We start from the raw sequence: 15,767 nt of genomic DNA, 5'->3' as shown, positions 1-15,767 counted from the left end.
AACCGGACTGCAAGGCTATTTCCTTTCTTTCTTTTTCTCTTTTCTTTTTTGCATGGAACTATTTCTTCCATAGACTTGGAACAATCAACTGGCCAAGTTATTAATTATGATACATCTAAAAAATGAAGTACTCCCCCTAGACGATACGAGCGAACCCATGCCACGACCAGTACCTAATGATGAAGTACTCCCCCTAGACGATACGAGCGAACCCTCGCCACGACTAGTACCTACTGATGAAGTATTCCCCTTAGACGATACGAGCGAACCCAGGCCACGACTAGTAACTAATGATGAAGTACTCCCCCTAGACGATACGAGCGAACCCTCGCCACGACTAGTACCTACCGATGAAATATTCCCCTAGACGATACGAGCGAACCCAGGCCACGACTAGTAACTAATGATGAAGTATTCACCCTAGACGAAACGAGCGAACCCATTTGTATTGACCCCTACCTCACTTGGTTGCACGAGCGATGGAGTCATCCAGGCCCCAAGGCATGCTACTCCCGATGGCGTGAGACCATAGTAGAAAAGCCACAGTATGGCTTACATCGTGACTGGAGGCGCGTAGTCCAAGCCTGCGCAGCCTGTGCAAAGGAGAAAGTACATCCAACGAGGAGCACACAAGGAGCCCTCGCAAAAGAAAATTTCAACCCAGGTCAAACCTGGCAAGTCGACCTTTTTGGGCCATTACCTGGAGCCTCAGTCCCAAATAAGGGGCTACTCGTTATTGATCTCGGCTCTCGGCTAATGACCGTCATACCCCTTCGGAAGTCCCACGCCGCAGCAGTTACTACAGCCTTAACCGCCGTCTTCGCGATGTGGCAAGTTCCCACCACAATACAGTCGGATGGTGGGCCACCTTTTACGTCAAACACTGTCGAAAAATTCGCTAGGTCATATAACATCACATGGCATCATCATCTTCCTTACCATCCCCAGTCCAATGGGGTTGTGGAACGGGCCATAGGACTTTATAAAGAAGCGCTCCGAGTAACGGGAAATGGGAGTTATCGAAATTGGACAGTCCGTAATCATGAGATCCTAATTAATCTGAATGCGACCAAACCCTTGTGGGAACAATCTACGGAAAAACCAGTCGAACCATGGGAGAAGAAATTTGCAGACAACGAGTTAGTGTGGGTCTCCCTTCCAGACCATAACCATCGCCATCCTAAAGTTTTGCAAGGCGTAATACAATCTGCAGAGAGCTATCCGAACACCTACTTGGTCACCCTTACAGATAGCGGACGGACCATACTCACCCACCACAACTGGCTATCGAGACGCTCTAATACAGAAACGATTCTACCACAAGACGTTAACCATACCAATGAAACTACTTAAAGTCACAGCTCCTGTCCTCCCAGCAAGGGGGCAACTGTTTGTCCCTTATTAAGTGCTGGAAGGTACAGGAGAAAGAGGTCTATAGATAAAAAGGACACGTTCTGTTGTTTTGTTTATGTTTGTCGTTTCAGGTTATCGGATCATTCCTCAGAGGATTTGAGAGGAGCCTGGAAATTAGAGTGACAACTTAAATCAGACAAGGCTACAAAGATGCCAAGAAGACAAAAGGACTTTGGAGTACTCTGGGTTTTGATGTGTTGTAAATATGTTACTTTTGTATCTACGGTATCGATCTCAGATTCTGAGCGGTCTCAAAATTCGGTTCTGTACTTGTTGTCAATGTGGGCTAATGCCACGGGAGACGACGAGAATGGTAAGGGATTGACCGCGTGTCTTAAAATCCCTCTGTCCGTAGAGGATTCGGTCCTCATCCCATATTCAGTACCATTTGACATCGAAACATGGTTTACCAAGGTCTCAGAAAGTGGGGAGAATGTTATCAATATCTCTGTCCCCTTGATGGGAGGAGGCTATATTCTGACTAGTTACACTTGGCCCCGTGGATTTAATCTCACCACTCTCTCGCTAATCACTCGACCACCTCGTGAGGAGTGCTGGGAAAGGGAAGCTCCGTGCGCTTGTTCCACTATCCCATGGGGGATACACCCCGAAGGTGAGGATTGGTCTCGACCAGACATGTCGCTAAAGTGGGACCCCCGCTCAATTATCCCACCTTGGCACCTCACCCTCGTTCCCAGGGGAAGGAAAACTTCCGACCCTGAGGTCGTCCTCTCACCCCTCGTAAAGCCTACTCCCTTGGTGGTGTGGAACGAATCATTAACAATCGATCTAACTCAGCCAGGACCCAGGGGGAACAATTCATTGTTTAGTTTTTATTACCCCATATTACGAGCGGTGTTAGTAAGTGCTCTCTGCCATGGTGTGGAACAACCCATTAGACAATCCGGCCCCCCGGAAAGGACTAGGCATGCTTTTCCTGCCCCAGGTCGATGCTCTGAATTGAGTACACCAGCACCTTTGGGAATGGTATGGGCATGCTCGGACGGGCGATTGTACACCACCCTACCAGCTACATTATCAGGTGTACAGTGTTTCTTGAGTTCGATTTTATTTTGTCCACCTCTGCAGGCTTCCACGGCACACCCGCCGAGTCCCCTTGTGTCACACCGAGATAAAAGATCTCGTACTCCGGTGTGGAGTTCTTTAACGAGTGGGGAAAAAGTTGCCCAGGGACTCAGTTGGGGTTTTGAGGGTTTCTTTTTCTGGGGACTCGCAATCGCCAAAGCCCGGATAGCATTAGCACAACTTTCTGAGCAGGTTGAGTTACTCGCAAATCATACGGCCACGGGTTTTGACCTCGTAGACCAACAGCTACAAGCAGTGTCGCGCATGACTATGCAGAACCGATTGGCGCTAGATGCACTCCTCATCCAGCAGGGAGGACTGTGCCAGTATTTGAATCTGTCCCACGATATGTGCTGCATAGCCATCCCTAATGTCAGCGTCCCACTACAAGGTCAAATCATCAAAATCCGAAAAATTGCAGAGGAGGTCAATTCCATTGCGGGAATAGGAAAAGGATGGCTGTCTAGAATATTCAATTGGTTGGGCTTTAATGTGTCGTCATGGCTAACGAATTTGTTAACACCATTGTTATCGTTTTTATTCGTGTTCTTAGTTATCGTTCTTATTGTTAGTTGTATTTCTAAGATTCTGACACGGAAGGTTTCAGCTTTGTCTGTACACGTGTATTCCATCGTTCCCTCTCCCGATAAGTTTCGGAACGACGACAACACCGAGGGGGAGGAGGTATAATTCGGCCTTCTAGCTTCTGTGCTGACAGCAAGGGGGCATGTCATGGAAATTTTTGAGTATGTGCTGCCAGTACAGAAGAGGTTAAACTGACATGCGCAGTTTGAAGCTGTGAGTGGAAATTTCCAAGGCTCACCCAGTCCTTGCCCCCTGGGTGACCTGCGGAGCTGTCAATCATTGTTGACCTACTTTCCCCACAGACGCATGCTCAGATTGTGTCAGCTCCTGACTGAGAGCATGCTCAGTCAGAACCTGACATGAGGTAATCGGACTAGAAATTTCTCTGCGGAGAGCACGCTGATTGGCTACTAAATTGATATAAAAGTTCTGTGAGCCCCTCCCTCGGGGTGGTGGTGTGTGGTGTGTGTGGTGGTGTGTGAGGGGAGATCGCAGGGACCAGAGACAGAGGCTGCTGCTGCAGGGACTGCTCTCTGAGTCAGGCTTCAGGGCCTATTGATCTCCTCCTTCGGTGGCTTATTGCTTATTGTATTTCGGTTTTGACTACGATCATCTGGCTTCCTGACTTACCTTTCGAACTGATTAACGGCTTACGATTTTGGATCACCCTCTGGACTTTGTTTAACCCGGTTCTGGATCATCGACCTCGGCTTTCTTCACCACCTACGACTCTGCTCATCCCTCCAACTGACGTTTCCGCTGCTGCATCTTCTGGCTACTGACCTCGGCTTTTCTCATACGACCACCCGATTCGTCCATTGCTGTGGACTGGCGTCACGCGGTTCGACATCACCGTGTTACAGTTCGTTTTATTGTTTGTTTCGTTGTTTGTAATCCCCATTTATGAGCTGTTGACCAGCCCTGGGACTAGGTCTTCGGACTGAACCTCGTGGGCCAACAGACCCCTTTGTTGTTAATTGTTTGTTTGTGTTCCAACTGTAACTGAAGACCTTTCTGCCTACGCCTAAAGCGTAAGTCAAATAAACTCACCTGTTTTCAATCCGCTCCGAGTCCCTATCTCCAGACTCTACGCCGCTAATCCCACCTGTCCGTATCTGATTGCCACCCCGGCCCACCGTGACCTTGGGGCCCGATCCTTCGGTTTTCCCCGACACTCAGGTGGTGTTCAAACCATGTGTTCATGATGACTTGATCATTTGCAACACACAAATCTCTCTTCTCTTTCATTTTTCTGTCCAATTCCATGAGGTCCAAAAATATTATCCACTCATTCACAACCAACTTTTGCATTTAGATCTCCCATTACAATGATCACTTCTTGAAGTTTGCATTGATTTTTTGCTTGATCAAGGTCTTCATAGAAAGAATCAATGGCCTCATCCAACTTTCAGCTGTCAGTGTATCAGACTTGTATTATTGCAATGTTGAAAAGTTTAGTCTTTATTTTCATAAGCATCGCTCTATCAGATATTGCCCAAAAACCATGCAAACATTTTGAGTTCATCAACAGCATTTTGGTTCATCAATAGCAAAAGCAATAATACCAGTTTATTACAGGCCTACAGAAGGTATTCAGGAAAAATGAGCAAATGTCTGCATTCTAAAACAGAAAATTTTTCAGCCATTTGACTCTGTTTTCTTAAATGAAATCTTAGACAGCTATAAAATGATGCTCATCGTCTTCCAAAAAATTCCTCTCATTTTTACTTAAAGAGAAAATAAAGCATTTCTTAAATACTAACCATATGTTTTAAATTTATACCACCTTGTTATTAACTAAAAAATGTAATTTAAGACCATTTGCTTCAGAAACATCACCTTAATCTTAACTGGCCTTCCAACATCTTTTAATATTAGCCTCTAGAACCAAAAGAATAAAATGAAAAAAGCAACAATATGCTTCTTCTCCCAAAGAGAAAATTAGTGAGCTAATATATTCGCAGCTTGAACAGACAATTTTTTTTCAAAAGACAGGACAGAAAAAGAAAGCACTCATTAAAAACAGATTAAACATGATTGCACCTAAGAAAAAACTCAACCATAAATAAGAAATAAGTAAAAGTTTCAAAAAAATCACTTGCTACAGAATACTTTTTGGGAAACACACACACATGCGTGCACATACTTCCTAATCAGACTTTTAGAGGGACCTGACTTTTTCAGCAGATGAACAGCAGACCAAACATTTAATCAAACGATTTACTCATGAGATCTACTCAGAACCATTGATTAATACTTGATATTTACATAATCTTTTCTCAGGGTTCAGCACAGCCAGAGATACACCGAAAGGGAAGCATCAAAGGTGCAACATCTGGAGGCATTATACCCGAGTTAGGTAGAGGCAAGCATAATGTCCTCCAGAAGCATTTGAGGAAACAGGTTTGAGGGACAGTCCAAAAAGATTCTCATAACACCTATTTAAAAAGTGAAGCATATGCTCTGGCAGGTACAGTGCCTTTTTACGGGGTCAAGCAGATCTCGGTCTTAGCTTTAACTCATCCATTCACACCACCTCCAGAAGTAGTTGGCTTTTAACTCCTTATACCAAAGGAACTACAGCCTGCAGTTCCGTGGTAGCCTGATGGGTGAGTCACCAAGCTTTTTTTTCCTCTACAGTGCACTCAAGGTGGCAGTTACAATTAGGCTTTAAATAGGTTTTATTTACAAAGTGTAGCAGATTGTTCTGCTATGACATGATTACAAAATTAGGATTACAGAATATTTTCATTAAAAATCATGATGAACATGTATTCAAAGGGAATTTTTTATGCATGCACAATGGTCTTTTTTGAAGTAGAATATCTTGGCTTTAGCTAGAAATGCTGAAAGTGATTAAACAATAACATGAATTAACTGCTTGCTAAACCAAATCTGTTTGATGTGTCATACTGGTAAACGTCTTTAAATGCACTGATAACTCAAAGGATCAAAACAGACTTTCCCTCCTCCAATTTTTTTGCTTAAATAAAAATTCTACTTTCAAGCTAAAAAACAGGTTTATAATGAAAGTGGTTTAAACAAGTTACAACACTGAAGCAATACATTTTGCATATTTAGATAAAGCATGCTAATACAGAATATTAATATAGTGATGATAAAGTACTCGATCTTAACTTTTCTCTAAAATTCATACATTTTATGGGTCAAGCAATATTGATGAAGTACTGCATGTAAGCTTCTGCTTTAACAGTAAAAGGATTCCTAATTTTTGTCCCAAATTGTACTCTCACTTAAAATTTTACATTGGTGCATTCTTTTTTTAAATGAAAGCACAAATAAAAAATGTAGTCTATTATTCCCTACCATTATTAATCAATACCATATTGTTCTGATTACAGGTCAACTCAGCGTGCGAGTCCACTGTGATTTTAATGGCTGTTTGAGGGGAAAAGGGTTGATCTATATTCAAAAGACTGCAGCATTTGCTTTACAAAATATTACCATATTGTTATGGTAATACAACAGGCCAATGTCACAACTATGTAGAATAAAATGTGACAGAAATGTTTCCTAATATGGTGCACGTAAGCTATCATACCAAAAATCCCTCCAAAAAACAGCAATATTAGATATATTTATTTTGCTTATAATAAAGTAAAAAGCATTTCAAAGTTCCTCAGTGCAACACCACCAAATTGTGTTAAAGGTATCTTTCCTTCCAATCAAACATTTACCCTTCGCCACTGGTGAAAGGCAACAAGATCTCTTTACAACATCTCGTCTTTTTCAATAAATTTTGCATGAAAACATGTTACCCAAGCACAAAGTTGCCTGCTGTCACATTGGAAGTATGATAAATGTTTAATGAAAACAACACCACACAGCTTGGTGTCAGACAACAGCTATCACACAGTCCTGCTTTGATCTAAACAGACACTTAAAAGGAGTTCTGAGCATGCTTTGCACTACAGAACTCTATAACCTATATGCAAATAAGAAAAAATTAGCATAAATGACTTCCTGCTGCATAAAGTAGCAAGAGGTAAAGAAAAATATGACAAGCTCCAAGAGTGTATGACTGCTGTCAAACTCTGAGAAGTCCAACATTCCCAATTTACTTCTAATGTCTTCTGCCAAGCACTGAAAAGCTTATCAACACGCATTTATTACTCAAGTACAGTCAACAGAAACCACTGAAACACTGCCAAAACTGAACATGGAAAATGAAACTAAGCAAATTTTGGCTAATTCCTACTGAAATATGTTATCCAAAAGTAAAAAAATTCAAATAAAAAAAAATTGGCACACCTGTAGGAAATTATTTTAGAAAACCATGACTAAACGAAAATGAACACCAAACTTCTAAACTCACAGAATCCTTCAATGTGTTCAACAAATGCTGGTTTCGCTGATGAAAGAAACAAAAAGCAAAAACAAACAAACAAACAAACAAACAAACAGGCCTCTCTGATGCCTTATAAAATACTAGAAAATGTTTGCCTTTAAATGGTGTTCAAACTTGACTGATAGCCTTAAGTGTTGCATTTTCTTTGACTGACTCCTAGTTTAAGATAATCATCCCTTAAGAATGGAAAAATTAGTTTTTTTAAAGTAGTCCAAATTGAATTTAAAATATACATATGCTTTTCTGTTGTCACAGCTCTAGTGTTGTCTGAGAAAACATTTTTACTAAATAGAAGCAGATTAGACTGAAATCAGACACACACAGATACATTTTTCCTTAAATCAGGAAGAACTTTTCAGAATTTACACATACAATTATGTATCATAATTCTGGGCTCCTGTTAGTAACTGGGTGATATTTTTTCCCTTTATGATAAAGTCTTTCAGATTTGTGTAATATCACTGTGATAATCTAAAATGTCATATATGGTTATCTTCAACATTCCAAAAACTAGATTAAAACAACAGCAGATTTCTATAAAAGCCATTGGAGGTTTTTAACATTTTAACATGTTTTTCCAATTCAGTTTGCTTAACCATTAAAAGAACAATGACTGGCCAAAAGCATAGGTGTTGTAGTATTCTTAGCTTTATATATAATTTAGGTTGAGAAGAGTTATACGGCAATATGTAAGTTTATGCAAATTAACCAAAAAGGAACATTTAAAATCACCGTGATTTAACTAAAGTTGTCTAAATAACGTTAAAATTTTACATGTGTGCATTTAAATCAATATTACAAAATAATTCATTTTGCAAACTTCTGCCTCTGAAGGTACAATTTGTGCAGAAATTTCTGGCCTGAATAGTGGATTTGAGCATACAATAAAAGACATCCATCAGCAACTAATCTTTCGCAGCTGCCTGCAAGACACGATTTGCAGTTGTCAGGTCCACCTTGTGGAATGTGATAAAAGCATGTTACATAAGGCGTGGGTACTATAGCATATTCAATCATAAAATCAAGTCCCCTCCATCTCAACAAATGACGTGGCCATTTTAACAAAGCCTAGAGGCACTTTATGACAAGTTTCATATGCCACTCTGCTCTAGTCCTCAATCCCCATTTTAATAAAACTGGAAGCCCTGTCACAACACAGTAACTTGCATTATAACTTACATTCAGGAAAAGTCTGTGTTTTTGCTCAAACTAATCTTTGGGAGAGAAAAAAGTGGAAACAGGAGGCTTTAAAGGATAAAAAAGGCAACAAAACCTACCTAATATGTTTTGAAAGTAATCACTAATTTTTCTATGATAACAAATCAAACTAGTTCCTATTTTGGTGTCAAACACAATATTATTAGAAATGGTAATTATCTTAGTAGAAAAGCATTTTTAAATTAATTAACGGGTAAATAAAAGTCCAGTTTTAGCTAGTGTAGATCTGATGCATTTGGAGCATTATAAAAATCTTGTTGTGTATACAAGGTGAAGTTGGATTATCCAATATGGCCCACTTGTCAAATCAGCAAATCTACCCAATTTAGAAAAAAAGAATCCCATGGGCTCTACAAACTTTTTTAAAGGTCAAGATTGCTCTGGCAGGTAAGTCTGGCAGGATTAAGCAAGTTGGGCAGGGCTGGTACACAGCATGTGCGGTGCATGCAACTTGGGGCCCGGGGTCAGAATGTTCAGTCGCAGGGCCCCGTTGGGGAGTGTGTAGGACAACCAAATTTCCTAGCATATTCTGCAGGGGCTCCACATTACCCGGAACCTTCTTTTTGCCCCCTATGTATTTAAAAAAGGGCTTCTTATTGTCGTTGATCCGGGAAGCTAATCCCAGTTCCATCTCCACCTTGGCCTCCCTGACTGTTCCCCTGCATTCCCGAGTAACCGTAGTATAATCCTCCCTGGTGATGGCCCCTCCCTTCCATTGGGTGTACACCTCCCTTTTAGCTAGCTGGATGCTTTTGGTGAGCCATGGGGGCTTATGTGCCCTCCTGCTCCCTTTGATCCGTGTTGGGATTACCTCCCTTTGGGCTTGGAGAATCATCTCCTTAAGGAGTGACCACTCTCCTTGCATTGTGGAGACCAACTGGAGGCTTCGGGAATGATGTCTTGAGGCAGGTTTTGGCTTCCTCGACAATGACCAGCACATCACAACAAGAGACATGCTCAGATGGGATGGGCTCCACCTTTCCCCTAAAGGTAAGCGTGTGTTTTCTTCTATGCTGGCGGATCTCCTCCGGCAGGCTTTAGACTAGGCTCATTGTGGGAAGGGGAAGATGAGGGAGGAGGAATCATCGGACTGCCAGACCAAGCAACACCCACAAGTACAGCCCAGCCTAGACTGACGAGCGGAACATATACACAGGTAAGCGACAGGGGCCAGGATAATGCTGAAAGTAGGGGGCCAGTGCACATATCCACAGGAGGCCTCAAATGCCTCTACACAAATGCTGGTAGTACAGGAAACAAGCAGGAGGAACTTACCCTCCTGCTAGCTGACACCAACCCAGACATAGTGGGGATCACCGAAACGTGGTGGGACCCAACACATGACTGGGTGGTGAATGTCAAGGACTACAGGCTGTACAGGAGGGACAGGATAGGAAGGAAAAGGTGGAGGCGTGGCATTCTATATTAAGGAGGAATACACATCCTCGTCAATTAGCAAAGAATCAGGAGGAGGGACACTCTGAAGTGCTTTGGATTAGAATATAAGGCAGTCGAGGGGAAAGAGACTTAACAGTGAGGGTCTACTACAGACCTCCCAACCAAGGGGAAGAGCTAGACCAGGAATTCTTAAGTCAGCTCACGGAGGTAGTTAGGTCAAAGGATGACCTGAACCTTCCAGACACCTGCTGGGAAGAGCAGTCAGCCAGGTCTGACTGCTCAATAGGTTCCTAGCCCAAATGCAGGACCTCCATCTAACCCAGGAGGTGCACAGCCCCACCAGGGGACACACCTTGTTGGACCTGGTGCTGGCCACAGGTGACAACCTGGTGAGGGTGCTGTGGGTGCTCGACCACCTGGGCGACAGTGGTCATCGCCTGCTGGAATTCACCATCCAGCGCAAGGTGGCAAAGGCCTACAGCAAGGCAGCTGCCCTAGATTTCAGAAGGGCAGACTTCAATGAGCTAAGGAGAATAGTCAGGGAACCACTGAGGTCCCAGAGGGGAGGGGAGGGCCTCCCTTGTCAGCATAACATGAGGAATGAAACCTGCAGAGTGGAACAGAGTTGCAGGCAGCTTGTCCAGGGGGTAGGGGAAGTGGGGCTGGCTTCTTGCTGCTGCGTGCACTCATGGGGGGGGCAGTGGAGGCATGTGCTCCCCAGATCTCCATGCAGAGCAGGGTCAAGCTGCCTACTGTGTCCTCAGCATGGACAGGTGGGGAAGGTTCTTGCTGCTGCAAGCCCCACACTACCCCAGCAAAGTGCACACTGCTCACCCAGAAGCAGTGGAGGTGGTGGTGTGGAGTTGTGCCCTTCACTGCTGCCAAGTGGGCAAGGGGCACCTCGCCATGGTAGTGCAGAGCTCCCTGCAGCAGCAGTGTGCTTCCTTGCCCAGCCTCACTCTGTCCTATCTGCTGGGCCATGGAGACCCTGCAGTCAGGGCAGCTGGGCAGGGAGACTTGAGTTCACAGCAGGGAGCCCACATCAGCTCCGACCCCCTCCCATGGGCTCCTCCAGCTGTGTCGTCCATGGGGGGAGGGGGAAAGAGGGAGGAAGCTGGGCTCCACGCGCCACTCCACTGCAGCACCCAGCACCTCCTGCAAGTGGCAGTTGAGGCTCAGGTACTTTTGTGGCGGGGCAGGGGGTGCAGACCCAGGTCCCTGGCCCTGTAGCCCTGGCAGCTGGGGACCCCCTCTAGCAGGGCCGGGGGGGCTGAGGCTTGGGAGTGAGGGGCCTGGACCTGCATCTTGGTGAGCAAAGGGGAACTCTGATTTTGCACAATAAAAAACCCCCAAAAAACAAATGCCAATATTTATAGATATTTAGAATTTGTTTTATTATAGTGATTAAGGCACTGGTAGGCTTCCAAACTGCTTTCATTGTAAATATATTAATGAAACATTGTGTTCAACTGATACATACACACACACGTATGTAGCACACACACATATGTATATATGTATGTGCATATGATGTCTAGTTTACACACACACACACACACACACACCAATTGCCTGTCAAAAATGACAGGGGGGGCACGGAGGACAGAGCCTCCCAGGAGCGGAGGGGCAGGGCTCCTCTCCTCCATCCCTGCCACCTGCAGGGATGGTGGCACTGTGTCCAGCAGTGCTGGCCTCACACCCCCCATCTCTTCTGTCCATTCTATCTTCAAGTTCTGCTGGGGGGGGGGACAGGGCCAGCACTGCTGGCATTGCCCACCCCCACTCCATCCACTGTCTCCAGGGAACAGGGGTGTGCGCACACGCGTGCGCGCGCGCGCGCACACACACACACACACACACACACACACACACACACACACACACAGTTCTATAAATCCTTTTCAGCATCTCCCTCAAAAAATGCATAGCATACTACAGAGGTCTCTCTCTCAGTTCTCCCTTGGTGCAACAAGTTGTTTTCTTTATTACTGAGAGAGGAAAATTTTCAATCTACTATATTACTTACACTGTGCTAGAAAAAAGGAATCATCATCATGTTGCCAGAAACATACAACTAAAAGCAGAAGCTCTAGTACTATTACTAACTTATGAGAGAAACTACCAACAAACAATAGGTGGTAAAAGCCCCAGAAGTAGTGTTACCACCTGCTTTTCACAAGCCGCATCTACACGAGTGGCAGGCTACTCAGTTGTTACTGCAGTCATTTAGTACTTGCTTAACCAAGTACTAAATGACAGGACAATAACTGGCATTACTACACAGTACTGTCAATGCACAGGTTTTTTTAGACGCTACTGTTCAGTAGTGTTGCCATCACAATTCGTGCCTGGCAATGCTATAGTGCCATAGTAACAAGCTACAACACAGTAGCTCATTACTACTGCACCATAGCATCTCGTGTACATACACCCACAGGCAACACTAATGAGCAACTGTAAAGCCACCAGTAGACAAAGGACTCTGTATCTGTGCTCACCACAGAAACTGCCTGGCAAGATGGTACAAAATGATGATGGGGTCTCACTGTTGCTACATGAAAAATTAGAATGACGGAGGAAAAGTTGCCTCACAGTAGATGATAACAAAAGCAAACATTTTCTTCAATGTTTTTGTGGTATTATCTCATTTTTCCTACATTTATTTAACAGGATAGCAGGCAGAGGATCCTTGTCCAAAGAATGACTTTGTTTTTCGTACTCCTCCCATTACCAGTAAAGACAATAAATGACACTAAGTTAGAAAAGGTGAAAACATTGAAAGCCCAATGCCAATCAATCCTCTTTCTTGCTTTCATTTTCCTTGAGCATCAAAGGCTTAGAAAACAGTATTTTATTTTTATGTCATTTAGATCTGCATATAAAGAACATAACAAGAAATGTTACCCTATTAGACTAAACTAATTCTATACTTATTTAGCTTTAACTCATGAAATAGAACTGGAAGTAACATTCTGTGTTTCTCAGCAACTAAATCACACAAACAGTTCTATATTATATCCATTCCTTTCTTATTCAAGTAAGCTGTTTTAGAAGGCCATCATTAATGTGGGGCTGATAACCTAAGCCTGCTGAATGACAAATTGCTGTAAAAGGAGAAAGCTCCTCAGATCTACTGTGTTCCCTGTATATTCTTTGATCACTACCTTTGATTAAATAAATTAAAAAAAAAAAATCTTCACAGAGTGAATTACAACCACATCCTAGGTAAGTTTCATTTTGTAGTCTAATAATGCTTTAAGTGTTTTTAAACAGCGTCAAATCCTTGTCACAAGAACACCTCAGACCATACTTGATCGCCAAGGACTAATGACACAAACTGTTTCCATTATTGGAAAAAATAATGTAAAATATTACAAGGATCAAGGAAAAAGAATGACAATTTTGTTGCATATTAGTATAAGTTTATATGCAGTTCAGTGAATGTGTCAAATTTACAGGAAAATAAGGTGATAAAGAATTTAGTTGCTACTCAAAAGTTCCTGGCACTTTTACTTGCCCAAAGTTATCCTATATTGATCTTTAAAGACCGTAAAGTTAAGGGATATTTTAATAAAGCATATTCATATATTGCAAAGTGCTTTATAATGTGCTTTCTTCTTAGAGTTTAGCAGATGGACATGCAAACACACTAGCCATTATGTGCTTAGTAATGGCTCATAGTCAGCCTAGCATATTAGAACTTACTTCAATAAGACAGGAAATGCTGCCCAGAACACTAAACTTACTCTTTAGATTTTCCAGAAACTTCAGCAGAACAAACACCAAACATCTCAATATAATTACCATGAACACCTCAAAAGCCTTGCCTACATTACTGATGTACTGATTGCAATTGCTGACAATTTCAGAAATCTGAGCGCTGTACTGAAAAGTTAAAAAAATATATATCAATATCTAATCCAGCAGGTTTACATATTACACCCATATTTTGTATATAGACACAAACCTGAAGTAAGTTTCGGATATACCCAAAGCCCTAGAACAGTGGTTCCCAAACTCAGGTCACAACCCAAATGAAGGTCGCGGGGGCAACGCCAGCAGCACTGCGCACAAAGGACGAGCCGTGCCGTGTGCCAGGACCTGCCCTGCCCCGGGGCCACCGCCACCACACTGCCCCAGCAGCAGGTTGCGGCAAAAAAAGGTTGGAAACCACTACCCTAGAACCACAGAGGAAGTTGTGGTCTATATCTTTCAACATTCATGGAGATTGTGCATAAAATTAAAGCTATTACACTCCTAATCCACATTTAAACCGATTCAGCAAAATGCAATAGGTACTGCAAAGTGCAGTCAAGCACCCTGAGGTACTGCTACCAACAGTTACACTATCATGGATAGTCATGTCATGGATGAAACCAAGTAAAAAAATTATCTCAAAACAAAAAGTGATAAATAGTAAAACTATATGTAGAGAAGGGCCTTACTTCCTCTTTCCTTATCAATCCTCCCTTCAATTTTTTTACCTGTTAATTATAACCTTTTTCAATCTATAAGAAAATACATAATTATACTAAATAGCTTATTTAATTGATGAATATACACATGTCTACATATAGCTAGTAAAAGTGAAGTCATTCCCAAACAATGGGAAATTTAAACAAATAGACTTTATGAATACACATTTTTAAACACTGAAGCATATGCAATGAAGATATTTTAAAAGTACAAACATAGCCTAGCAAGTTGATTGTTAGTAATACAAAAAGCAATGCAAGGATTTTCTTGGTTTTCATTAACTGACATAATGAATTAATTTGATTTTTGTCATCTCACTTACCCACGCTTGGAGCTATACAACTCCTTCTCTTTCCCTCTGCCCCTCTCCTTCTCTCTCATTTTTTCTTTATCTCTGCCTTTGCGACGTTCTCTTTCACGAGACCTGCTATGAGTTCTTCTATGACTAGATCTTTCACTACTTCGACTGTAGGAACGTTGATGAGGTCTTGATCGTGACCTATGGAAAACATTTACACAGCATTTAAACTCAGCGACTGTGGGGAGGTTTTCTACTTACACTGCATGCCAGAATATTCAGAAACAGTACAAATGATCTGTCCCTAAACTCTTTAAATGTAAAGAAATGACAAAGCACCTGAAAAAGTAATCCAGTATCAGTACAGCTATTGGAAAATTAGAGGAATTCTATTAAAAGTATAGTTTTTTGGGAATATTCAAGTGGGAAGTAACAAAATCAGCTTTCCAGTATATATCTGGTTTAAAGCATCATAACCAAAGTGACAGTCATGATTTCATTTAACATATTTTTAAATGTTTTAATCATTTGAGGTATAAGTGGGTATATAGCTATGATATAGATCAGAGGTTCTCAAACTTTTTTTCATGGACCACTTGAAAATTGCTGAGGGTTTCGGTGGACCACTTAAACTTTTTTTTGTTCTACAAAATCAAAGCACACAACTCATATTTTAATATCAGTAGTCTTACCTTTCTAATGCAATGGCTGTGCCTGTTTTTTTGAGCAAGGTTCTAGGAAGTCGGGTGTAAATGTTTGTCAGCTTTAGCCTTAGGTCACCTTTCTGCGGACCAGCTGAATGGAGCTCATGGACCAGTGGTGGTCCATGGATCACAGTTTGAGAACCTCTGGTGTAGATCATTTAGGAAAATAATTCCTAAATGTCATTGTTCTCCCAGGAGAAAATCTTAAATGTACAGATGT

General features: G+C 42.3%; 2 protein-coding genes across 6 annotated transcripts in view; one reads left to right on the top strand and one right to left on the bottom strand.

Moving 5' to 3' along the window:
* The window catches only part of RSRC1 (arginine and serine rich coiled-coil 1), a 322,546-nt gene that overhangs the window by 226,825 nt on the left and 79,954 nt on the right, over positions 1-15,767 (bottom strand). For all 5 annotated transcript variants that reach the window (XM_090053020.1, XM_090053022.1, XM_090053024.1 and 2 more), the window contains exon 4: positions 14,868-15,044. In XM_090053020.1, the coding sequence (XP_089909146.1) occupies positions 14,868-15,044 (177 nt within the window). The remainder of the gene's footprint in view (positions 1-14,867; positions 15,045-15,767) is intronic.
* LOC149863021 (uncharacterized) lies at positions 1,554-4,125 on the top strand. Its single transcript, XM_090054377.1, has 2 exons — positions 1,554-3,533; positions 3,568-4,125. The coding sequence occupies exon 1, from the start codon at positions 1,564-1,566 to the stop codon at positions 3,187-3,189; it is 1,626 nt and encodes a 541-aa protein (XP_089910503.1). The 5' UTR covers positions 1,554-1,563; the 3' UTR covers positions 3,190-3,533; positions 3,568-4,125.

The sequence above is a fragment of the Crocodylus siamensis genome, chromosome 6, assembly GCF_052110815.1.
Source record: "Crocodylus siamensis isolate JL-2025a chromosome 6, ASM5211081v1, whole genome shotgun sequence".
In the NCBI taxonomy this organism is placed as follows: domain Eukaryota; kingdom Metazoa; phylum Chordata; order Crocodylia; family Crocodylidae; genus Crocodylus; species Crocodylus siamensis.
The sequence above is the reverse complement of the archived record's forward strand: the minus strand, read 5'-3'. Positions and strand labels throughout refer to the sequence as shown.